Here is a 27,525-nt window from a genome sequence, read left to right on the forward strand (position 1 = left end):
TTTAGTTATTGAACTAATACAGTAATAGACTGTAAAATATTCGAAAATAGCTTTCTGCTTATGCTAATCATAAAGGACATCAAACAGCCATTTGAAAAACCATGGATCATTAGAGGGAGTAAAGTATCTTGCAAAGGGAAAAGGGAATTGTATCTGTTGCAAGAACAAGTGAAGCTCTTGCAGTAGCTTCACACTGCAAAAACTACTCAAAATTACTAAGAAAAATTATTAATGAGTAAAGGAACATGCACATTGTGCTGGGAACTAGTAATTCCGACAACAGACTTAGAGCTGTATGGAATGTAGTGAAATGAGAAACAGACCAGTATAACATTACTGATGAATTAAATGGAAGGGCTATAAATGATGAGTCACAAGCAGCAAATGCATTTATTAAGCATTTAGTATGAGGCCATGCTGAAAGCTAATGCTTCCAAATTTTTTATGTGAAAACTCAAAAGCTTTTTAACATTCTGCATCTTTATTCTTCATCTTTACGTATTTGCAACCCTCTGCTGCTAGAGGGCTCTGAATTATAGTATGTAACATGGTGGTGTATAATGTAACTATGTTGGCGTGTAAGAGATAGCTTGCTGTAATTGAGTTTCGAATTTGAAGAGTTCTTCCACTCATGGAGCACCCTTCAGCATGACAATGTCAGACCACACATGAATGCTGCAACAATCTAAGATCTTGGGTTCACTGTCATCGATCATCTTCCATACAGTCCTGACCTTAAACAGAACTGCTCTTCTGGCCTCTAGTGATGGTACTTCAGGTTAGAGGCGCAGTGGTGCCGCCTCAGAACTATGGGAGGCATGGCTTCTTCTTAGCATCACATTTGCACCTCATGATATCACATTGCTGTGCAGTATCTCTGCGTTGGTTAATACTTGTTGCACTGTTCTTGACGCTCGACAGTGCCCCACGACACGATGGTGTGGGGGGAGGACGAACGACCAACGCAGTTGTGGAGGTAAGTGCCAAAACTTCGGTTGGCAACGAGCACCAACCCACAACCCGGTATCTACCCAACACTTGGTTGTAAACACTGACATTGAAGCCAACCACAGGCTGCACTTGGGCGGCAGAGACAGAAAATCCATCAGGCGGGCCTGAGGAGATGAAGGCTGGGTTCTCTGGGCATCTGGCCAAGCAGTTGGGCATGATCCTGTTGCTGGTTGTGTTATGGGCTCCCAGCACGTTTGCAAAGCTGGTGGCAGCACCAGGTCAACTTCTATGGGCATCTCCTGCTGCCGTTTTGACAGTGCTGCAGGAGGCAATGTCTGTGGTGGCTGCTGTGTGCCCTGGCTGTGTGTTGGATCTGTGAACAGAAAGCGGGCAGCTGTAAGGACATGCTGAATACCATTGTCTGCACAGAACTGTTCAAACTTACAAGACATGAACTACGGCCCATTATCCAACACTTATCACCTCAGGTAAGCCTTCATAGCAGAACATCAACATAAGAGCTGATACTGTTCTGACTGATGTGGTAGACTTCATTGGAACAACACAGGGAAACTTGCTGTATGCATCGACAACCACTAGTCAGCGTATGTTCCAGTATGGCCCAGCAAACTCTGTGTGCAGGCATTGCCAAGGTCCATCAGGATGTTACCAGTCAAAGTACCCCTTTAGAGTAGCTGACTGATACTTTGCACACATTGCACACTGCGAAGTCATGGCCTCTATTTGTGCACACATTTCTGGCCATGTACAGCGGCACCTTGCCAACTGATTCGTGTGGACAATACCCCAATGTCCTTGGTGCAACAGCCAAAGAACTTCCCACTGGAGGGAGTGAGGGACCATGACTTTTACATTGCCATTTTCAGTGTGAATCAGGAGGACACTCATCTGTACAGAGATGGCACGCTGATGAGCGAAGTTGTTACAAGCAACTGGGTGGCTGGTCTCCTTTCAGGCTCCACAGCCACCCATGACGAACAAACTTGAGCACCATCTACAGCACAGGGTCCAATGTCATTTCATGTGCCACACGGTGGAAGGTGACCAGAAAATCTTCAAAAAGCTGGATTTCTTCTGAATCAGTGTGATGAGAGGAATGAAACAGAGCATCAGAGCCAATAAGGTGTCCTGACAGGAGGTTAGTGGTGGAGTGTTTGGTAGTGGGTTGATGTGACAATTCGTACTGGTAATTGGACAAGAGAAGCACTCACCATTGTAACTTCTGTGCTGTACATGCTGGAACAGGCTGGAAGGACCTAAACAGAGCCGTCAGTGGTCTGTGGTCTCATAACTAGAGAATAGCAGCAACCGTATAGGTATTGGTAGAAATGAGTGACACCATAAATAATATTCAATACATCATTTTCAAGTTATCTGTAGCTGCATTGGGCCTAGGTCAGTGTCTTAACACAAACACAATGGCCTGTCATTGAAACCCAACACCACACCAGTGCCATAAGAAGAGGCATCTGCTGCAAGAATGAAAGGCTTGCTGGAGTTTAAGAGGACTTAACACCTATCACTTAGTAGTGCATCTTTCAGCCACTGGAAAGTGCTCTGACATTTGGCCAACCGTAAGAATGGAATGCTCTCATGGCACAACCAGTGTAGAGTCTCTGCAATCTGAGCAGCATTGGGAATAAAATGGATGTAATAGGTTAGCACAGCTTGCAATTGTGATACATTTGTTGGCACAGGCAAGTTACAAATGGTCAGTAAGTGCAACTGTGATGGATGAATGCCATGTAAGAATTAATCACATGGCAAAGATACTCAATTTCATTGAGAAAGAAGGAACACATTGAATGGTTGCATGTCAGTTCCCACTTTGGTCAACACTTGAAACAGTGCCTCAAAATTTTGTAACTGTTCTGGTGGCATATGACCAGAGATAACTATATTATCTAAATAAAACATTGGAAACTCCAGGGAGTAATATCTGCAGTGTAGGAAAAGACAGATGGCTTCTTTGTGTAAAGAAGATTCCACCCCGAGATGCTGGAGTAGGCAGTTTTGTGTGCATGAGGTTTACTTGCTTGTGTTTATGGATGGAGTTTGTCTTTCTTTGACTGATGAAGGCTGTGGCCAAATGCTTGTTTAAGTGTCTTTTAATGTGCCTGTTTGCAACTTAACGTGTCTACTTTATGGTAAGCACAAATATGTCTTCTCCTACGTTGTTGATATCATCTAAATAGTTGGAACCATAGTTTACTTACAAGGTCAGTTGTTCAAGGTAACTTCTTGAAAATAGCTGGTGTGGAAGTATTACCAAATGGTAACTGCTGAAACTGGATTAATCCCTTGTGTGTGATGATCACAGAAATCTTCTCTTATTCTTCATCTAAAAGCAGTTGCAGGTAGGGTTTCTGGAGATCAGTTTTTGAAAAGAAATGACCATGACCTAATTTGCCCATCAGATCATCAGGATGGGACAATGGAAAAGAATCAACAAAAGTTTGTGGGTTGATGGTTGATTTAAAGTCTGCTCAGGGACTCCGCCCACCCATTAGTTTAGTAAGGACTACCAGGGGTGATGCTGATTTGCTGGCCGACACTGGTTTGTTGCACTGTCCTGCAAGTCTGCAGCATCCCGCTCCTGTAATGCATGAGGAATAGGATACGCATTAAAAAACTTGGGCTGCGCATTGTCTTTCATTGTCACATGGGCCTCGAAACCGTGTGCTTTGTCTAAACTACCATGGAACAGAGAACTGTTTTAGTCACATAATGTATTAATATTGGCCATAAACCCAGATGAATTAATTTATAACACCTTCCTCTGAATTTACAATTTGAAAACATCAAAGCAATCTATGCCAAAAATGTGAGTAGACTTGCGAGACCACCACATCTGATATAACACTGTTTTAGTAGTACCATGGAATGTAGCTGGTAATCTGCACACCCCAAGCACAGGAATAGATTGTCCACTGTATGCTGACAACAGGTTATGTGGTTGGTGAAGCTGTGGAGTACATAACTATTCATATGTAGTGTGGTTGAGCAGCATAATAGTAGCACCAGTATCTAACTGTAAATTAACACACATGTTGAACGCACGCAACTGAACACATAAATTATTGGATTACCGATTGATAAGTTCAGAGTTTGTGTCCTGACAATCTGACAACAGGAGCAGCAGACTGTTGTGCAACAGACACAATATACACCTCATTAGACATTAGAATCATTGTCTGACATGGAATGTGAAAGCTGCCTAACAACATCTATACTTAAACATATCAACTGCACATGACTTTGTTTGCCACTTGGCTTTGCAGCATGGGCACTGTGCCCTATCATGTGTTTGAAATCAACATGAGCAGGACTTTCACAAGTGTGCAGGCTGCACTGGGACCTGACAGTGCGACTGGTTTGCACATGACTTAGACGTTGGGTGATATCTGATCTGACCTGAGCAGAAGGGGGGAGGGGGGGGGGGTGCAGGTTGGCCTCTGAACAGTCGTACTCTCGACAGCATGTATTACAGGTGCTTGAAAATCATGCTTAGGTACATTGACCATGCCCTGTGACTCAATAATTGGCAATACTGTGCTGAGGTCAGGGTCTTGATGCTATAGTATGGCAGCACGAATATGGGAATCAGACACAGTCTGAGCAATCACATCTCTCATCACAATGTCACTGTTAACTTAACCCACATGGAAACTGAAAGTGGTATTGTCTGGTAAGGCTGTGAAGTTCTGTTACCCACTGTTTGTAGAACTATCCTGGCTGCAGTTTTAATCTGTAAAACTTATAATGACCAGCTGCTGTATGCACTCGTGATTTAAAATGACTTGGCAGTTTGTCAAATAACTCTTCATAGGAGATCTCATGAGGTTGGCAATCTGAAAACAGTTTCACTATCAACCAGAATACAGCTGAGCCTGTGGTGAAGAGAAAATGGTAAATATGCTGGTTACCTGTTACACCATTAGTGTTGAAATGCACCATCATTTGTGCAACATAATCAGCCCAATCTTTGGTTTGCCCCAGAATCTCTCTGAATTTAGGCAATTACAAACTGTTTGTTGTTTCCAATTGAACAGGCTGGGACAGCAGCTGTGGTGCTGCTACAATTCCGTGGAGTATTGTAGTAACTGTTCAATCCTTTGTTCCTGCGATTGTATAGCTTGCATTAAAGACACATCCAGAAGAGATGTCATGAACACTCAATATAACAACACACACAAACAGAAAAATATCACTGCTGCAAGAGAGGGTGTGTTACACATTTTGCCTCAATGAGCTAATTGTGAGCTGCATCCTCGTCGTCACTTTATGTGTTGTTTCCAGCTTCTTAGACACTAAGGTGGCTAGTGATAAAACAGTTAATTAGAATACTCAGAATAAGTAATACTTTATTAATTGCAACAAAACTTATCTTTGCTCACCAGGCTCAACTGTAACAATGAAACTGCACACATGGACTTGGGGTTCAGAACATATTAAATGAGCCATGATTACTGAGTGGCAAATTGATACAAGTTCAGAATGGCTGTACTGTAGCTTCACTACAGTCACTAGAAAACACAAGTTTGTAAACACTTGTTGACACAGTTCTGATAGCATTGGCATGTAGGCACAGTTCACAGGAAATGGAAGTGTCTTTACTCCCCAACGGTTGACATGGACTGTGTCACAATGAGTAGGCAGCACAATGATGTTACTCCAACAGGAACTTCCTGGAAGTGGACAGTATCCGACCTGGAACAGGACTACCCTCCTGGCCTCTGTTTATGCTATTTCAGGGCAGAGAGCCTTGGAAGTACAGGAGGCATGGCTTCTTCTTAGTATCTCATTGGCAACTTGTGATAGCGCTTTGCTGTGCAGTATCTCTGTGGTGCTCCATACTTCTTGCACAGCCTCTGATACTCAATAACATTGCAAAATGAATATGTAGACATGAAGAATAAAGAAGTAGAATGTTAATAATGTTTGTTTTATTTAAAAATCTTCTAGAGTTTTCACATAAAAAATTTTGGAAGCATTACTTTTCAGCATGCACTTGTAGCAAATATAGGGACAAACAGTCCAGGAGAAAATCACAGCAGTATGTTGAAAAATATCTCTCATCAAAATGCAGTCATGTGAAAGTATCACCAACTTCTCTTTCTGAAATTAAGAAAATTGTTTATTCTCTCAAAAATAGAAGCTCATCTGGATTTGATGGAGTTTTCAACAGAGTACTAAAGATTTGTTCCCATGTAATAAGCCGTGTCTTATCTGAAATATGTAATGCATCACTTACTCGTGACATTTTTCCAGAGAGATTAAAATATGTCATTGTTAAATCCCTTTATCAGGAAGGTGATACGAGACTTCTTAATAACTACTGACCAGTTTCACTGCTGATGTCATTTCCCACATTTTTTGTGAAGGTGGTGTTTTCCAGAATAGCCTCCTACATGAGCAACAACTGTATCCTCATTAAATCACAGTTTGGGTTTCAGAAGAAGTGCCCTGCTGAGAATGCCATTTACACATTCACTCACCAAATATTAGAAGTATTAAATTAAAAAAAAAAAAAATAGCTCTGTTTGGTATTTTCTATGGCCTAAAGCATTTGACTGTATGAACCACAGTATTCTTCTAGATAAATTGTGGTTTAATGTGAGTGTTAATGTAACCTACCTATGGAGACTATCTTATTTAACCAAAAGAATGCAAAAACTTGTACTTAGTAATGCAACAAATGTAATCAGGGAACGTCTCACCATTATTCCCCATACACGTTAATGAACATCCATCTAGTACACAACAAGCAGAATTAGTTCTCTTGTGGATGACACTAGTATTGTAATCAGTCCATACAGTAACAGGAGAAATGGTAAGCAATGTTCTTAACAGACATTGACTAATTTTTCACAAATGGTGCCACTTTCAATTTTAAGAAGACAAAACATATTCATTTTTGCACATCTAGAGGTACTACACCAGTCCCAAGTGTAACACGTGGCGAGGGAATAATAAATAAGGTGTTCATATTGAAGATAATTTAAACTGGAATATGCATATTTTGGCACTCCTAAAACAACTTAGTGCATCCTCATTTGTGCTTAGAATATTTGCAAATCTTGAGGAGAAACGAATCAGTAAGGTGACATATTTTGCATATTTTCATTCAGTAATGTCATACAGAATAATGTTGTGGGGTAAATCATCTTTAGGAAAGAAAGCCTTCATTGCTGAAAAATGTGGTGTAAAAATAATATGTGGTACTCACTTACCATCATCTTGTAGACGTCTGTTTAAGGAATTAGGCATCCTGGCTACTTCTTCATAGTATATTTCTTCCGTAATGAAATTGGTTGTAAATAACCCACTACAGTTCTGCAATTCGAAAGGAACAATGAGTCACATAATTACATCACCAAAGAGAAAAATGACATTCATTACTTCACATTGAAATTGTCTTCAGCAGAAAAAGGAATGCATAATCCTGCAACTAAAACCTTTGATCACTTACCCAGTGATATAAAATGTCTGATAGACAGAAAAGTACAATTTGAAAACAAACTGAAAGTTTCTCCTTGACAACTCCATTGTAAGGTGTAAAAGAGGGTAGACAGGAATTACTAACTAACAACTGTGTTTCCTTTTCAGAATTCACACCTATACATGCTCAGTATATAGCCATATTTGTGATGTGATTGTGAAATGACTTGTTCCACATCATTACATTTCGTCATGCAAATGATCCATAGAACATGAAACTAACTAACTAATGCTTTGTGAATTTACCTTTCAAACAGTGCATCATGTTAATAACTATTAGGTAGCTCCGGTAGCTACCATAATTATATACTAAGTATATACTAAGATGGTATCTGTTCTTTCGGACATTTCCGAAAGAACAGATACCATCGGTGACCATGCAGCTCATTAGAATGAAATTACAATGAAATGAACACCCTTAGCTACATTCAGGCATTGACATACGTCAACGGGGACAGATTAAAATGTGTGCCCCAACCGGGACTCGAACCCGGGATCTCCTGCTTACATGGCAGACGCTCTATCCATCTGCGCCACCGAGGACACAGAGGATAGTGCGACTGCAGGGATTTATCTCTGGCACGCCTCCCGCGAGACCCACATTCTCAACGTATTGTCCCGCACTACATTCGTAGTGCCCCCGCCCATTATACTCATTACTCATTACCATAATTATTTTAAGTCCAACCTCTCACTAACTCACGGAAATATTACAAGTTTCCCAGTGGCTAACTTGTGTGAAGTTACTGCAAGTCCTACCTGCTGTAACTCTTGGAAATATTACAAGTCGATGAACTTGTCTTGTAAAACTTCTAAGTTTTCACTGCTGACATTTGAGACTTTTGCAAGTCCCCAAATTTGTACTTAGGAACATTTCAAACACTTTTAAGTTTGCAATTCACTCTTCACTCATCGATACACACATCTGCTGTGTACCAAGTCTTCAAATCGATGGATCTCACTCAGGATGGAGACCAGCTATTTATGCACTCAGACTGTAATGAAATTTATCATACATTTATTTCCCATATATCTAATAAACATATAAAACATCTCAATCTATAACAAAATTTTCTCAGCTTTCTGATGTTGTCTTTAGTTTCTCACTGACTGTCTTAGTTTTTACAATAGTTATAGTTTCGTCAGCAGGATAGTTAATGTATGATGTTTTACTGTTGAAAAATTACAAACATATTGAAATAATTACACTTACGCATAGATACCTTAGCTTAATTTTGCTATGCTGCTGCTACTTTTATCAGTTTATTATTTATTGTTTGAAAGTGATGTTTCTATACCCCAGTATGTATACTCTGGGATATAGTTCAAAATATATAAAATGTACAAAATTCTATAAGTACATTCTGATGCAGCTGTTCAAACTCTATCCATTGAGACATAACTTATCAAAATCTCCAATTCCTTGAAGAGATGTTAAATTTTAAAGTTCATTTTTTTGCAAAACTTTGATAGTACTCAGAAACTTCTTTTTTGATTGAGGGTGTATTTTTACGAACATACTCATCTTATTTTTCTGTGCGAGTGTCCATGGTTGCTTGTTCTCTAGATGTATTGCATTGGGTTTTACTGAACTTGGGTATATTTAGTAAGTATTGCAGTCCCTTGTTTCTGCCAGTGTCTAGCCCCATCAAGGACCTCTCTAATGGTCACGCATGCTGGGTATTTCCAACCACCAGGCCAAATCCTTAGTTTACTTGCTGCCACCTACAACTGCAGTATCTCTTATACTACAGCCTCTGCCAGTCATGGAGTCTGAAATCTGCCGTCTCTCAGCTAAGTGTCTCAAGTACTGCTGCCACCCCGTGGCGAACACTGCAACAGTGGTGCAGACCACCTCTGAGTCCAGCCCAGTGTGGCCAACAAGACCCCTTAACTGTCAGATACACCATATGCACATTAATGTCATCTTTAAAAGTTCTGTCATACAGGTGTACCTTGATGCTACTTCACAGGCTGCTCTATGACATAGCTAATTAGTGAATCTGCATGTGGTGTCTGACACTGATTGTACTGAAATGGGGATTTGCAGCCTAAATTATGTGAGTGATAAACTCAGTCCAGTTGCTGCAGTATGAGTTTGCATTGGAAATAGATGTCCCACACCTACTCTTTGTTTTTATTTTATTTATTTATGTTTGTTCTTTCCAACAAATTTCTGTGTTGTAGCCCCGTTTTCAGGCAAACATTCCTGTCATCCGCCATGTCATTCAGGTTAGAATGCACTAGGCATAGCTAAACTATATTGTACACCAACCAGAGTATATATACTTTGTCAAATATTAACATCAAATTCATAAATGCAGTTCATGGTGCCAACATGCTCATAGATTCTTCAACTGGTAAGTCACAGTAATCATAATGTTTTCCATTTCTTTGGAAGGAGAATTTTGTTGACTAGTAACCAATGCAATGCCTAAAAACTATGCAAACCAAGAGGGCATTGTCAGCAACTGCCATCCAGGATCTTTCTTTCTGCCAGTGAGCTCACAGCTTTAATTGATAGATAGAATTTTTCCATAGATCCATAGTGAGGAAATCATCAAGAATGTTGTACATGTCATAAAAACAAAAATATACAATACATATCTACAAGAGAAAAATATGCTAACATTCCTTCCACAGATCATAAAAGAAAAGGATCTCGAGGAAGTGAAATACGTAAAAAATCTGAAACATTTTCATTAAAAGTTATCCACACATACCACAAACACGTAATTGTGTATAAACTGACATGCATAAGATAATTTAGAACATTTGCTTATACAGTCTGCATTACTGCACTGAAGATGTACAGAAGATTTTATATAACCATTATTTGATATTAATAATATATACATCAGTTTCTGGACTGAAGACCACAACAACAACATACATCAGTTGGGTCTACAAAAAAATTTGTCAATGGACTAAAACTCTTTATTTCTGTTATTGATTTAGTGAACTGAGCTTACAGTTTGAAAAAGAAATGCTATGTTATTTATGACATATTACATTATGGAATAATGTTAATGGGAAGCATTACATAGTATTTCAAGTTCCTTGACTAAGCCTCAACAGTGTAGAAAAAGACAGATTGTTACCTGCAGTAAAGAAGACACATCAAGTTGCAGACAGGCACAATTAAAAGACACTTACATACAGCTTTCGGCCACAGCCTTCATCAGTAAAGGATAGACACACACCATTCACACACACAAGCAAGCACACCTCACACACACACACAACTGCCAGCTCCAGCATCTCAGGCCAGAATGCTGATGCTGGAGTTAACAATTGTGTGTGAGTGATCTGTGCTTGCTGGTGTGTGCCTATCATTTACTGATGAAGGCTGTGGCCGAGAGCTAGATGTACAGGGTGACAGTTATTGAACTATATGAAAAAACATACATTAGTTACAAACTGTAGCATGCCCACATTTCTTTCAACATGTAAATGTCACTACAGATATTTGGACATGTTCGATATGCCTGCCATCATTGATGGTGATGTAGTGCAGATGAACAGCGAAATTCTGCATAACGTGCTGAAGTGTTGGAACATCAATGCTGTCGGTGGCCTCCTGAATGGCTGTTTTCAGCTCAGCAATGGTTTTGGGGTTATTACTGTAGGTCTTGCTTTTAATATAGCCCCACAAAAAGGAGTCAGATGTGTTCACATCTGGAGAATGTGGCAGCCCATTCCAGTGGCCTCTGGGTACCCTAGAGCCAGAATGCAGTCCCCATAGTGCTTCTCCAGGACATCAAATATTCCCCTGCTTCGATAGGGTTGAACTCCATCTTGGATGATCCACATCTTGTCGAAATCAGGGTCACTTTGGATAATAGATATGAAATCATCTTCCAAAACCTTCACATACCATTCGGTAGCTATCGTGCTATCAAGGAATATCACACCGATTATTCCATGACAGGACGTTGCACACCACACAGTCACCCGTTGAGGGTAAAGAGGCTTCTCGATTGCAAAATATGGATTCTAAGTCCCCCAAATGCACCAGTTTTGCTTATTGATGAACCCATCCAAATGAAAGAGGGCTTAGCCGCTAAACCAAACCATGCATGCACATGCTAATTCCCATCATGCCTTGCGGCAAACCATGCAGTTTGAACATCCTAATGCAAACCGTTCAAAAGTTACGACAATTTTATATCATACAGTTCAAAAGTTGTCACCCTGTAAGTGTCTTTTAAATGTGCCTATGTGCAACTTGATATGTCCTTATGGTAAGCAGCAATCTGTCTTTTCCTGCTTTGTTGATATTCCTACCTGGAGTTTCTATTGTTTGAATAAGCCTCTGGATTACATTCTTGAATTCATGACACAAGTAATTCGTTTTACATGTTCTTGAACTCTGAAAATTTTTAAGTTACTGATAAGTTTCCCCAAAATATGAAACTATATGACATCATGTGCTGTTTGCATAATAAGTGGGAAGATATTAACTCAAACTTTCTGTCTACCTTAATGCGGTGAATTGTCATTTCTGTGGTGTGACTTAACATTTTTGTATGTTGTCATTACTTATTGAAGTAGTTTTCTTTCTGCTCTGAATGACTGTCTTGGTATAGTTGCAATGGTCTTATTAAGCAATTCATGTTATCCATTAGTATATTTTGCAAATACTATATTAAAATATCATGTTATTTCAGACATTGGAGCACATCCGGACAGTGTGAATGTATTAGAAGGTGTTGAAGGTGATGTGAGAACACCAGAAAAACTCGTGGATGGTGTTAATGACACACTAGATGGTCAACATATGTGGCTAGCCCCAATTCTCCCAGATGAGGTAATTATTATACTTCAAAGACATACTGAGTAGCTGATGAAATCAAATCAATCAAACAATGTGAACTTTCTTAATGTAATATGCTCATCCAAATCCTATATTTCTTTGTTACTTTACTTCAGATTGAAAAACTTAGTAAACACCTTTCAGTTTTAGTACTTAAATGTTAACAAGATTTTTAAGTGCACCTATGAAGCTGTGTGTAAACATCTCCTAGCCTCTACAGCCATCAGATTCCTCCTTTTCACTATCTCACTCTAATCCATTCACTCAATTAAATGTATATGAATTCTCATTCACAGTGTTCTCTATCTACTTCTACATATATACCCCGCAAACTACTGTACTTCACATCAGAGAGTGCTTTATAATGTTCTTCAGGCAGTCTGTTTCTAACAGTCTGTTTCTGGCTATGTCCTTCCCTGCTCTCACTAAAGTACTCAACGACAGTGAACAGATTATCACCATCTCCTTGGAAGGCAAGTTTTATCACACAGTGTAACTTTTCGCAATATGGTACCGACATTCTCTTCTGACATTGAAGTTTAGCATGCTGTTGCTACTGAAATCATTAGATACAGACTTGTGAGAGAAAAGGATTACCATTTACCAGGTCCTGGAACAGAAACAGACATTAGAAAGCAGCCAGACCCAAATTTAAAAATAATGTTAAATCACTAGAATTTTGTCGATAGGTTTTATAAGGAGCAAGATGAGTAACAAGAAGAAAAAAATTTAAAATACCATTTTAAATATTAGGCTGCGTCATTGTGAAACACCAGTCAAAACCAATATACCAACAACTTGACAGTCTTTACTGCATTCGTTGTCAGGGTGACTAACTGGTGGATTCTGATGATACGGGAAACATAAAAATAACCTGTTAATTTTTATATCTTTTTAATGATTATATAGAACAGATCAAACTAAACATTGATCAGTACAAAGTAATTAAAATGAAGAATAATGTAAGTTAAAGGAAAACATGGTTTGAGGTTTCCCATATGTGTGCTTTCAAAACCTCCCTACGAACTTGCTTCAGTTTCTGTAATACCGTATGTACCTGAGTGTAAGATTACCCCCCCACCCCCTCCCCCACCCCCCAATTTCTTAAGAGGCTCCTCAGGAAAAATATATTTTTTACCATAATAATGTACGGAAGGTTCTGATTGAAAATTACGAATTATTTAGGAATAAAGGGCACAGCTCACCGAAAGGCAGAAGCACTGTGTCATTGATGGGTACACAAACAAAGGTACAGAGCTTGGATAGCTTTTGGAATGCATTTCCTTTTTCAGACATGTAGGAAAAACATGCATGCGAACACACACGCACACACCTGTCCCCATACATTGTCAGGGTTGCCACAAATTCTGGAAATGAGGGAATATCAGGGAATTTCAAACGTATCAGGGAAATATCAAGGACACATGAAAAAACACTGGAATAATCTCATTGGTTTCATTTCATCAACATGGTGTGTGTAACATATGAATAACTGGCCACACAGGTGGACTTCATGACATACCAAAACCACAGGCCATTTCTGTGGGTATCTCTAACTGATCGGGCAGTAATTTTTGTTTCTGTAATTTTTATTCTTTCTCTTTTTTCTATGTCACACTGTCTTTACAATTTCTATTTCAACAAAACCGAAAATTACATTGTTATTGCCAAAAATAAAAACACGTCCGATCACATCAGAGGCATGCCCACTACTAATCCATTCTGTGGTACTAACAATATTCCAAGGAGTTTATAAATTTTATTGACAAATGAATCTCTACCAATTTATATCATTATTTTATAAATGAACCCAGAAGTAAACATAAGAAATATTGTCAAATTGCACAATTAATAATAGGAATTTTAAGTGTGCCAGATATTTCCTAATTTCAAATATTTCAAAAAAAGATTTATTTTAACTGTACATACACAGCTAGTACATACCTATTATAACAACGAAAATAAAGTAATTCTTTTTATGGATTATAGCCTGAAATATATGACATGTACAAAATCATAAGAAATTCTTTTAGAAAAACAACTGAGATAATATTAACCTGTTTAAAAAATTCTAATTATTTTTGTTATCAATTACTTCTCTTGAGGAAAAGTAATGCTAGAGGATGGTGTCCCTTTACAAGGCCAGGCCCAGGGAGGGGTGATTGCCTGAGCTGCTACCTTCTAAAACTGCCGATTGGTCCCTCTGTCCGGTGTTCAGGAGATGTGACCTGAGGTGTGAGCAATCACCTAAGGTGGTTGCGCGCCCTTGTGAAGGGGGACCCCAATTGGAAGGAGCACATCATCTGAGACGCTGGCAATCATTGGGGATTTTCTTGCAATGAGCCAATCATCTTCACAATCAGCGTCTAAAAAACATAAACAGAATTAGGCTGATGATTCAAAGACCCTCCCAGCTGCACCACATTCAAATACCCTCCCAGCTGCACCACAGTACCTCGTGGTTTCACGTACTGAAGACAGTCAGTCTTCCGCAATGGTAAATCTGTTTATTATTCAGAAAGGTGTTGATGCATTTTCTGGCCCTGTGAAATCGTGCTCTCATTTACGTAATGGCACTTTGCTTTTGGAGACTACTTCTGGTTCTCAGGGACAACAACTGCTTCATGTGTCTTTTCTCCATGACTATCCTGTTCATGTCAAGGCCCATCAAACTCTTAATTCTTCCCATGGTGTTATTAACACTTGGCTGTTCAACAGTCTGACTGAGGCCGAACATACCTCTCTGATCAGGGTGTCATTGCTGTCCATCGGGTGATGAAAAAGGTAGATGTCTCCTTAATGCCCACACAGACACACTTTTTCTCACCTTTGATAGAGTGGTGCTACTGTCCACACTCAGAGCAGGTTATGAGGTTCTTGCAGTCTGAGCATACATTCCAAACCCGTTGTGCTACCACCAGTGTCACAATTTCAACCACACTCGAATGTCTTGTTGACACTCGGCCAAATGTGTAACCTGTGGCAGGTATGTGCGTGAGGGTGATTGTCCAGCCCCATGTCCCTGCTGTATCAAATGCAATGGCAACCATGGTGCATCCCCTCAAGATTGTCCCACGTATCTCGATGAGCGGGCTGTCCAGGAGATGCGAGTAAAGAAAAAAGTTCCTTACCCAGTCGCTTGCAAGTTATTGGCTTGTTGCAAACTCTGCATTCTACCATCTGGCACTTACAGTACTGTTCTTGCTGCACCTCACTCCATGAAGGACATAGCCATGCAGACATGCGACCTCAAATTCAGCTCTGAGGTTGTGAAATCGCCCATTGTCATGCTAGCATCTCAGTCCCCTCATCCAGCTGTGCAACAAACTATCAAACCCTTGCCTCACGGAGTGAAGGCACCAGCTACACAACTGGCAGGCCGGAAAGAACAGAAGGAATGCTCCCGTGAAGACTTCCTATGACCTTCCACCCAACAAACACTTGAGTCATCCCCTGATGACCAGAAAGACTCGAAGAAGTCCGCCAAAGGCAAACGGTCTTCTCCTTTACCGACTCAAAGATCCTCTTTGATGGTGTCGCCATATGGTACCTTTGCCCGGCTGGCCTCTGTGTTGTCAGTGCACACCACCAACTCTTTTTCTGCAGTGCTTTCCGCAGACTGACAGCAGAAGAAAGGCGACTCTTCTGTGGACCTCATGGAGCTGGATCCTCCTGCCTCAGTGCCCTGCAGCAGTGAGTCTTCACAGGCTGGCAGTCGACATCACTTCATTTTTTCCTCATCATGACTCTCTTCCAATGAAACGTTCATGGGCTTTGATCCAACAAAGAGAATTTATGGCTGCTTTTAGTATCGCAGCATCCACTTGTACTCTGCCTTCAGGAAACAAAATTGCCTTCTCACGACCAATTTGAGCTTTTGTATTTCTTCCTGGTCCATTTTGACCTTCCGCCCAAGGTCAGCGTTCCATCTCATGGGGTAGTCATGCTACTCGAGTGGGATGATGTTCATAGTCAACACATGTCCCTGCCTGCCTGTCTTCAGACTGTTGCAGTTCGCCTTTTCCTTCTTCTATGAACATTTTCCCTTTGTACCATTTACATCCCTCCAGCATTTGATGTCATCAGGGCCAACTTCCTCCAGCTTATTAGGCAGCTACCTCACCCATTTCTGCTGGTCGGTGACTTCAATGTGCCCCATCTCATTTGGGATTCTCCCAGAACCTGTCTGAGAGGTGCCCTCTTGACTGACCTTCTTAATCAACTTGACCTTTTCTGTGTTAACACAGGAGCACCCATGTTTCTTTCAGACTCCTCGTACACCTATTCCCATTTGGACCTATCTTTCTGCACTGCCCATCTTGCCCATTGTTTTGATAGTCCGTTCCTTCTGACACCTACTCGAGCAACTATTTCCCATGTGGTATCTGCTTACTGACTCCTACCCCACCTCTGTGCACACCCAGATCGTAGCTTACTAAGGCCAGCTGGAGGCTTTACTCTTACCTGGTGACCTTCGATGAACACGATTTCCCCAGTTGTGATGACAAGGTGGAATATCTTACAAACATTACCCTTAATGCCGCAGAATGTTCCATTCCCTGCAATTTCTCCTACTATGCCATCTCCCAGTCCCTGGGGAAACTGAGATATGCTGTGATGCAATTTGCACTTGGAGACGTGCTCATTGTGTTGTTAAATATTATCCTATAACGGCAAACTGGATACATTGTAAACAGATGCATGTACAGTGTTGTCACACTCTTCAGGATAACATAAAAGCTAGCTGGATTTCATTTGCTTGTTCATTTAACAGTTCCACCCCCTCTTCCGTCGTGTGGGCCAACCTCCAACGGCTTTCTGCGACCAAGATCCATTCGCCAGTTTCTGGCCTGACAGTAGCAGATGATGTCATCGTGGGCCCTGCTGCTGTCTCCAGCACCCTGGGCCGCCGTTTTGAGGAAATTTTGAGCTCCTCCCATTATCAGCCGCCTTCCTCCATTGGAAATGAGTGGAGGAGGCTCTCTTCTCAGAATCATGGGTGTTGCAATGCATACTGTTACTTCAAGGGAACTAGATCATGCTCTCACTTCATCCAGATCCTCCGACCAAGGCCAGATGCTGTTCATATTCAGAACTTGCAGTACCTTTGTCTTGTGGGCGAGCACTTTCTGCTTAATATGTACAACTGAACCTGGGCAGAGAGCAAGTTTCCCAGATACTGGTGTGAAGCCACTATCATACCCATACCTAAACCCGGTAAGGACAAACACCTTCCTTCTACTACTGCTCCATCTCTCTCACCAGCTGTGTTTGCGAGGTGATGAAACATGTGATTCATGCCCAGCTGGTATGGTGCCTCAAGTCTCACAATTTACTAACCATTGCATAGTATGGATTTTGAGCATGGTGTTCTCCAGTTGACCATCTCATCACTTAGTCCACCCAAGTCATGAATGGTTTTCTGTGGAAATCCCAGACCGTGGCTGCGTTTTTCGATTTGGAGAAAACCTACAACATCTGCTGGAGCACTGGTATCCTCCACAACTCTACACATGGGGCTTCCGTGGCCAACTGCCCTGTTTCCTTGAGGAATTTTTAAAAGACTGAGTTTTCAAAGTATGTGTGGATTCTGCCTTGTTAGACACCTTTATCCAGGAAAACAGTGTGCCTCTGGGTTCCTTCCTGAGCGTCACCCTCTTTGCTATCACCATTAACCCTATAATGGCCTGTCTCACACTGGGCATCTCCAGCTCCCTTTTTGTTGATGATTTTGCTGTCTATTGCAGTTCTTCATGGACCTGTCTCATTGAACAGCATCTTGAGCAATGTCTCAATCATCTTTACTCATGGAGCATGAACAATGGCTTTCGTTTTTCCACTGACAAAACTGTTTGTATGAGCTTCTGGTGGTGCAGTTGGTTTCTCCCACCATCTTTACATCTTGGGCCTGTTGCTCTTCCATTCATTGAAACTACGAAATTCCTGGGGCTCCTGCTCAATAGGAAACTCTCGTAGTCCTACTGGGGTGCAGATGGAACCACCCTCCACCATTTGTACCCATCCCTTGTCCGTATGAAACTAGGCTATGGGTGCTTTGTTTATGCCTTTCCACATCCATCCCTCCTAGGCTGTCTCAATACTAGCCATCTTCATAGCATCCAGTTGGCCATTGGCACCTTCTGCGTTAGCCCAGTTGAGAGTCTGTATGCAGAAGCTGTCGAACTACCACGGTCCTACCACCGTGACTTCCTCCTCAGCAGATATGCACGCTATTTGTCTGCTATGCGTGGCCATCAATCCTGTGCCTCCTTCTTCGATGACTCCTTTGATTGCCAGTATGGGGTGCATCCCTCTTCTCTGTTACCTCCTGGAGTTCGCTTTTGGCTCTTGCTCCAGCGGATTAACTTCATGCTCCCTGCAACTTTCCTGGTGGGGTGTGAACCCATCACCACCTTTGCTTCGTGTTGTGGCTCATGTTCACCTTGGCCTTTATTCGCTTCCTAAGGACACTACACCAGGCTTGCTGTATCGCCTTCAGTTTCACAACCTTCACACAGAATTTTGTGAAAGTACCTTTGTGTACACTGATGGCTCTCGGACTGACCATGGTGTCTGGTGTGCTTTCATCGTTGGCACTGACATTTTTGGTATTGACGTATGGCACATTTTTCAGTATTTACAGCAGAGCTCTTCACCCTATGTCAAGCCATGGAGTACATCTGGCGACACAAGCATTTGAATTGTGTCATCTGCTCAAACTTTCAGCGCCCTTCAAATCCTCTATGCACTGTATACCATCTGTCACTTAATGCTACAGGTCCAGGAAAGCTTGCACTTGCTCACTTTTGATGGAGCTTCTGTGATGTTTATGTAGGTTCCTGGTCATGTCAGTCTGACAGGAAACAAGGCTGCTGACACTGCTGCAAAGGCTGCAGTCCTTGTACCTCAGCCCACTATTTCTTACATTCCCTCTGATGAACTCTATGTTACCATCTGTCAGGAGGTGGTTTGACTTTGCCGTCGCCACTAGTCCTCCCTTCATGGGAGTAAGCTCTGGGTTATTAAGCCTCTCCCAGTGGCTTGGATGACCTCCTCTCCCCCCTCCCGCCATGAGGAGGTCATTTTAACTAGGTTGCGTATTGGGCACTCCCTTTTTAGCCATTGTCATTTGTTAAGTAGTGCTCCCCTACCACTTTGTGCACATTGCATCCAATTTTTAACTGTCCGCCATTTCCTGATGAAATACCCTTTTTTTGACTGGTTACATTCCTGTTCGCATTTGCCTTCTGTGTTATCAGCATTTTACTTTTTATCCGTCATAGCAATATGGCGAAGGCCATTTAATTTTTACTTCTGGCCCTCCATTTCTCTATGGCGTATGTTATAGACCTTTCTTCACATCCCTGTTTTTAGCTGTCTTCTCTTCCGTCATTGTGGATTGACATGTAGTCATTTTTAACTCCTCACTTTACATCGTGTTTCACAGTTTTGACATGGGTACATATGATCCTAGTTGTTTTTGCACCCTAAAACAGTACAAAACAGAACGGGAGAGAAACACAGAAGTCCTTACATTTTTTGTCAACTTATATCTTTACTTACCCTAGAGATATCAAAATTTGTCAGGGAAAAATGCTAAAACTTGTCTGGAAATCAGGGAAATATCAGGGAATCTCTTTTTATGAAACTTCTGGCAAACCTGATTGTGCTTGATTGACTGCCATCTCTTTCCTGGTCTATGGTGAGTTTACTGAGGTGAGGTGGGAATGTAGGGTGTAGTGGGGTGAGGGGTGGAGAGAGGCAGGAGGCGGGGCGGAGTTTGAGGTTAAGCGGCTTATGGGAGTTTGGGTAGCCATCCATGGTCAAGCTAGGGGTGCAAGTAGAGGAGGCAGTTGGCAGACAGCTGGGCATGTGATTTCATAGACTAGGGCGTGAGAAACAGCACACAACTAGTAGGTGTGGGGACACAACTTGGGCGGGGGCACTGGGGTGGGGATTGTGTTCACATGCACACACACACATGCACTCGTGCGCCCACACACACACACACACACACACACACACACACACACACACACACACACACACACTATTGGGTAGGGCAGGTGGGCAACAAGTTACTTTAGGTTCATGCCAGGAATGCTATGGGAGCGAAGGATGTGCTGTAAGGATAGCTCTCATCTACGAAGCTCAGAAAATCTGGTGGTGGTAAGGAGGATCCAGATGGTAAGGGCTGTGAAGTAACCATTGAAATCTCGCATGAGGCAGACAGACAAAAGTTGCAGGAGGGGGTAAAAAAGTCAGCATCTATCAGAGATCAGTCAGACTCTAGGAACACCTGAAGATGGCAAGAAGTCGACTTGCCGAAACATCGTGCCTGGTTGAACGACGAGAAATACTCTAGATTTCTGTATGTGTGGAAACCTAATATCAGTATTTTTCTTCCTCTCAGAAAGACCTTTCTTTCTAAAAGTGTTCAGTAGCACACATTGCTGGTTACTTAGTTCTTAAAGGCATCCAGAAATTTTGCTGTAATAGGTGTAAGGAGATACTTCTATGAAAGAGCTGCAAGAGAGAAGAGAATTATTTATCCTCCACAAAACCTATGTAATTGCCAATGTATGTGATTCTTCTGCTAGGCTCAGAGCTCCAACCGTTGAGTTCAATGATGTTGACATTTATGTGCAGGCATATGAGTCCTGTTTAGTGCATTTACTTTCTAAGAGAAAATTAAGGTTTATGGTTGTTAAGTACATAAAACCCTCACTTGAACTGCATTACTGTGTTATGAAAATGTGGAAAACATTGACATGTTATTTTAAATTATCTTGCTAAATGCAAATTGTATTATAGTTTTCAGGCCACTGTTCAGAGATGAGTATAGTAAAACACTCTCAGAACTTAAGGTACAAAAATATTCAGTTTATTTTTATTGTGTTGGAGTGCCAAATAAAATATTTTGGCTACACAGCACAAATCAGTGTTGTTGTCCTATTGTCTTTCCTGATTTAATGAACAGGAATAAAATGTGAATTCTTAGCATAGCTGTACCGTTTGTGACTGTAATACAAGGCATGTTTTTTAAGGAAGTACCATTTTGAAATTTAAAAAAGATGTGCTAAGATATGTCAATAATTTTATTTTTACATGAAAGCCTGTACCTTAATCTACTTTTCTACATAATTTCCGTCAATATTGAGGCACTTGTCATAACGTTGTACCAGTTTTTGAAATCCCTCCCCATAGAAGTCTGCCACCTGGCTTGCTGCATCACCACTGTTTTGACTTCGTCATCGTCTTGAAGCCGCTGTCCACTCAGGTGTTTCTTCAAGTGCAGGAACAGATGGTAGTCACTGGATGCAAGATCGGTGCTGTACGGAGGATGATCTAGAGTTTCCCATCGAAAAGATGTGATGAGATCTTTGGTCTTATTCACCACATGCAGACTGGCATTGTCTTGCAGCAAAACAGTGCCCTTGCTCAACTTCCATGGATTTTTGCTTTGATTCTGGTGTGAAGTAGGCCACCCATGTTTCATTGCCCATAACAATTTGGCTTAAGAAATCATCACCGTCGTTGTGGTACCGCTCAAGGAAAGTCAATGCACTGTCTAAACGTTTGGTTTTGTGCACATCTGTCAACATTTTCGGTACCCAACATGCGCACAATTTTTGGTAATTCAAGTGCTCGGTCACAATGCCATACGAAACACTACGAGGAACATTAGGAAAGTCATCCTGCAAGGAGGAAATCGTAAAGTGTCTGTTTTCTCTCATCTTATTGTCCACTTCCTGCACCAAACTTTCATTAACGACCAAAGGACGCCCACTCCATTGTTCATCATGCACATTTGTGCAGCCATCTTTAAATGCTCTCACCCACTTTCTTACCATTCCATCACTCATAAAGTTTCCTCCATAAGCTGCACAGATCTCACAGTGAATATGAAGTTTTTAGGCCTTTAGCACTAAGAAATCTTATAACAGCCCGTACTCCACAGTCGGAGGGACTCACGATTATCGGAGGCATCTTAAACACTCAGTATACAACATAAACAAGGAAGAGTCAGACCATAATGACGTCAGTGCGTAGATTAAGGTACAGGCTTTCATGTAAAAATAACATTATTGAGATATCTTAGCATGTCTTTTTTTTATTTCAAAATGGTACTTACTTAAAAAACACACCTCGTAGATATCCTGACAGCATATTGCAGGTGGTTAAGTCTCACCTTTTAAAACAACATTCCTTAAGATTCAGTTATTCAGTGTGTAGATGAAATGACATACATTCACAGGTTATTGTAATCATATACATGACATGATCATGGTTAAGGAAGTCTACAGAAAAGCATACAAAGGAATTGTTTCTTAAACTTGTTTACTGTCACAATGGGAAAAATATACATTTGTTACAATTAAGCAAATCCCCATACTCACATTTTGCATAGATTAAGATTATGTCCATAACATCAGGCCATCATACTGCGTAGTATACAAGTTTTGTGTACCACAGGAGCTGTCACATATCATTTACTTGATTAGTGATTGTAATGAGCCTTTCGTGAATGTTACTGGTCAATCAAATTTTGGATTTGATGCAGTGAAATGTGCATGCTTCATTGTATATGTTTATTTTAATGTCAGGCAGGAGCAATCAGATGCAGCAACAGACAGTACACAGAATAATAATGTAGTGTGTTAATATGACAAGTTTACAATTTCTTCAAGTTGCAGAGAACCAAATGTACAAGACAGTCTGCCTACATGGCGCGAATATTTTTGACTGCCTCCACTGTTGAATTCAAACAGAAGAATATTTTGGAACTGTTCTGATTACTCCACTTGGCACTTCATTTTCTTGTGTCCACAGCTCCACCTACTATCTCCAAATGACAAAATGACAATATGCAAACTCAGATAGCAACAGTGAACTACAAATAAAAAATAACAATTGATACATAAACCCATAGCAATCAGAATACCAACAAGTGAAACAGAAACGCTTCAAACTTACGCAACAACGTAATATTTCAGTTGTGCCCCACATACCGTATGGACTATAAGACAGACTTTTTTCTTTGAAAAACTGCCCTCAATATTCAGGGTTGTCTTGTAGTCCAAATTAGTATAAAAATGTCCAGTCTTTGATTTAAAACTCCCGCTAGTCTGAAAAATGGCCATATATTCAATGCTGCCAGGAAGCCTACCTCTATCAGACAGCATTGAATTAACTGGCTGTAGCAGTGTAACAATGCGACGAACCTACGTTGTACAGATTCACAACTTTGCTAAGACTGTCTCCCTTCCTTCTTGCCATCATAAACCCAGAACACTGTCTAGCCTATGATGCATCATGCAGTCTATGGTGCTAGTGAGCTTGAGTTGAAGGTGATTTGTGTTATCAATAGCAGTACAATATTTTTGGTAGTAGCTAGTTTCATGCAGGAAAAAACAATTTGTGATTGGCATGTTAGTAAAGAAGAACTGAAAAAAAGCGGAAGACTAAATGTGCAAATAGAGGACTAAATGCAAAACGGCCAAAACTAGGCGATAACGTATTGAAATGGATTCAAGGGCACCTGTCAGAGTTGCATTGGAATAAATAAAAAAATGAATCAAATACACACTCTTAAGCTAATGCTATAGTTGAACTTAACAGACTTTAATGGTGTAGTTGATTGGTGCTACAGGTTTATGAAGCGTCATGGGCTTAGCATGTGAACCAAAACCAAAATATCTCAGAAAATGCAACGGAAAATGCTGCAAGAGCATGAAGAGAAAATATTACCTTTCCATCACCTTATTATTCATCATCAAAAGAAAACCAGTGTAAAACTAAGCCAAATAGTAATATGGTCAAACTCCTCTGACATTTGATGTGCTGAGTAACGGAACTGTTGCCATAAAATATGCTAAAACTGTAACTATAAAAGAAGTGGACATGAAAAAATGTGCTACACTGTTATCCTTTCATGTTGTGCTGATGGTACTAAACTTAATCCAATGATTGTTTTAAAGTGCAAAACAATGCCAAAATCTCTTGAGATACTGCTAGGTGCTGTAGTTCACATATATGTCAAGGGTTGGATGGACGAAGGTGTTTCGAAATTATGGATCGACAGAGTGTGGGTGAGAAGGAAAGGTGCTTTAAGAAGGAAAGGTGCTTTATTGAATAAGAGTTCTCTTTTTGTGCCACATCAATTTAGTAATCATTTGAAAAATTCTGTAAAAGAGAAATTGAGAAGGGGAGATACAGAGCTTGCTGTTATTCTGGGGGGGGACTTACTTCACAATTGCACATCTTAATGTCTCAATAATTAAACCATTTACGGTGTTTATGAGCGAGGAATGGAACAATTCACGCTGAAGGGAACTTTAAAATGACCTACAATCAAAAAAATGTGCCAGTGGGTAAACATTCACAGTCTAGAGTGAGAGAAGGCATTACTTTAAATCTTTCAAGAAGTATGGCATAAGTAACACTCGCGATGACAGTGAAGACCATCTTATCTATGAAGAGGACAACACTAATGGTGAAGAGGAAGAACAAGAGGAAAAAGAAGAAGAACAAAATTCAGATGACAGTTTTCAGGTCTTTTAAAGGCCAGTTCGGTTTTATTAACCAAGATTTTTTTTTACTCTGGCTTGGCAATCTAATAATAAAAATGGTAAAAATGGTATTTAGAAAAGTTGCTAAAAATTAAGGTGTATCTTATAGTCCATAGCATCTTATAGTCCGTAGAATACAGTGTGTAATTATGTGACAGCACTGTCTTGCTGCACTTAATTGATTGTGGTGTGTATGTCTCTCCTAGATTAAAACTTCTATCTGCAAGAGAGTGTGCATTACCTTATCTCCATATGTCTCATCTATCATTGATGCTGTTATCACTTTTTAATAGAATTGAATTTACTGTGTTTTAAAAAAAATTAGAAAGCACCCATAAGCAGTTAATCATGTAATAATTTTTGATAAACTTCACTAACAATCCTGTTGCTGCATGATGACCCATTGTCTTATTGAAACTTGAATATTTTTCCTGTAGTTGTTACATTTTGGTCAATGCCTTCACTCATTAGATTAAAAAAAATTGAACCCGTGCTAAGGTTAGAGTGAGACAGATACACAGGTGTGTGCAAGTCACCATAAAGAGTACTGTTAGCTATTTACTTGAAACTTCTGCATTTATTATAATAAAGTTAACCAGTATCAATACTTAAGGAATAATAATGAATGTAATAAATATTACATTCAGCAGTTTATGATAATTTTTCTCTTTGTCTGTTGCCTGCACAGCTTTTTTGTCATCTTTGTTGCACATTTTTTACTGTTGTCAGTTTGAGACTCCTGAAAACTAACTTTTTTATATTTTCCTCCAGCTGAACAGGGTATATATAGTATTTGATTACCCAGTGAAGGTTTCCATGATAAAACTGTGGAACTATGCTAAGACTCCTAGCAGGGGAGTTAAGGAATTTGGGGTAAGCAATTTAGAAATATAAATTTTTTATTATCACCACTTTTGGCTGCTTCATGAAGTACACTGTAGACGGTTGTTGTTAACAGTGGTTGTTTGAGGCATCTCTCTGTGTTAATCTGTACTGTGCAAGCCTCTTCATCTCATCATATTTACCACAAGTTGCATACATTTGAACCTGCTTGTTTTAGTCGTTCCTTAGTTTCTGTCTGCAACTTTTATCCCCTTCACTACCTTCCATTACCAAAGTAATGATTCCTTGATGTCTCAGGATGTGTTCTGTCAACTGATACATTCTTTCAGTCAACTTGTGCCATATATTTCTTTTCTCACAGTTCACTTCATTAGTTATTCGATCTGCCCACTTGATCTTTAGCATACATTTCAAAAACTTATATTTTCTCCTTTTTGTACTGTATATCATCTGTGTTTCACTTCCATACAAGCCCACACTCCATACAAATATCATCAAAAAAGACTTCCGATCACTTAAATATATATTCAGCACTAAGACTTTTCTTGGTGTTGCCATTCAGTGTATAGTATATCCTCTCTAGTTGCATCTTCATTTGTATTTTAGGTTTATGAAAATAAATGCGCAAGATAGCTATTGTCAATAATTTATGTCTAGTGATAAAAATTGTATACTGTAATGAAAGTAAGATATGAGTCTGAAACTAGTAGCTACAGAGTATGTTATTTCTTGTTGTATCTTCCATTATATTATACGTTAAAATCAAATACGACTACACTGCCTTGATTTATACATGAGAGCTGATGTTGTAAAATGTTTGTAGGTAAACATACATTAATTTAAGCATGGAGTGTGGTGTTGCCATCAACTTAGAAGATTAGATTAGATTAGATTAGATCAGATTAGATTAGAAAAGAGGTATACTTACAAATGTGATTATTATCATCATGTAAGGAAGAAATTCAAGGAGCTTAAAATTTCTTGCTAAACCATTATCACTAAACAGTCATCTGATATTACCAGAAATCTTGTTAGAGAGTCAGCATCAGTAAATCATAAAGAATCAGAATCAGTAAATCATAGTTTACATATTCATTTCAGTATTGATTGTGATCTACATCTACATTTACAGCTATAAAGATACTCTGCAAGCCACTGTACAGTGCATGGTGGAGGGTACCCTGTACCACTATTCGTCATTTCCTTTCCTGTTCCACTCACAAATAGACTGAGGGAAAAATGACTGTCTGTATGTCTCTGAGCCCTAATTTCTCGTATCTTCGTGGTCCTTACGAACAATGTACGTTGATGGCAGTAGAATTGTTCGGCAGTCAGTTTCAGATACCAGTTCTCTAAATATTCTCAATAGGGTTTCTCGAAAAGAATGTCTACTTCCCGCCAGGGGCTCCCATTTGAGTTCCTGAAGGAGCTCTGTAACACTTACGTTTTGTTCAGACCTACAGGTAACAAATGTAGCACCTCACCTGTGATTTACTTCAATGTCTTCCTTCAATCCTACCTGGTACGGATCCCAAACACTCGAGCGGTACTAAAAAATGTGTCACACCAGCATCCTATATGCAGTCGCCTTTACAGGTGAACCACTCTTTCCTAAAACTCTCCAAATAAACCAAAGTTGACCATTCGCCTTCCCTACCACAGTTCTCACATGCTCATTCCATCTCCTATCGCTTTGCAGCGTTACGCCCAGATATTTAAACGACTTGACTGTGTCAAGCAGGACACTAGTAATACTGTATCCAAACATTACAGTTTTGATCTTCCTACACTTCTGCATTTACTTAAATTTTTCCACATTTA

General features: G+C 40.2%; 1 protein-coding gene across 2 annotated transcripts in view; it reads left to right on the forward strand.

Annotated features, from left to right (window-relative positions):
* The window catches only part of LOC124805118 (katanin-interacting protein-like), a 323,814-nt gene that overhangs the window by 272,217 nt on the left and 24,072 nt on the right, over positions 1-27,525 (forward strand). For both annotated transcript variants that reach the window (XM_047265570.1, XM_047265571.1), the window contains exons 12-13: positions 12,144-12,283; positions 25,633-25,734. In XM_047265570.1, the coding sequence (XP_047121526.1) occupies positions 12,144-12,283; positions 25,633-25,734 (242 nt within the window). The remainder of the gene's footprint in view (positions 1-12,143; positions 12,284-25,632; positions 25,735-27,525) is intronic.

The sequence above is a fragment of the Schistocerca piceifrons genome, chromosome 7 (genome assembly GCF_021461385.2).
Source record: "Schistocerca piceifrons isolate TAMUIC-IGC-003096 chromosome 7, iqSchPice1.1, whole genome shotgun sequence".
Taxonomy (NCBI): domain Eukaryota; kingdom Metazoa; phylum Arthropoda; class Insecta; order Orthoptera; family Acrididae; genus Schistocerca; species Schistocerca piceifrons.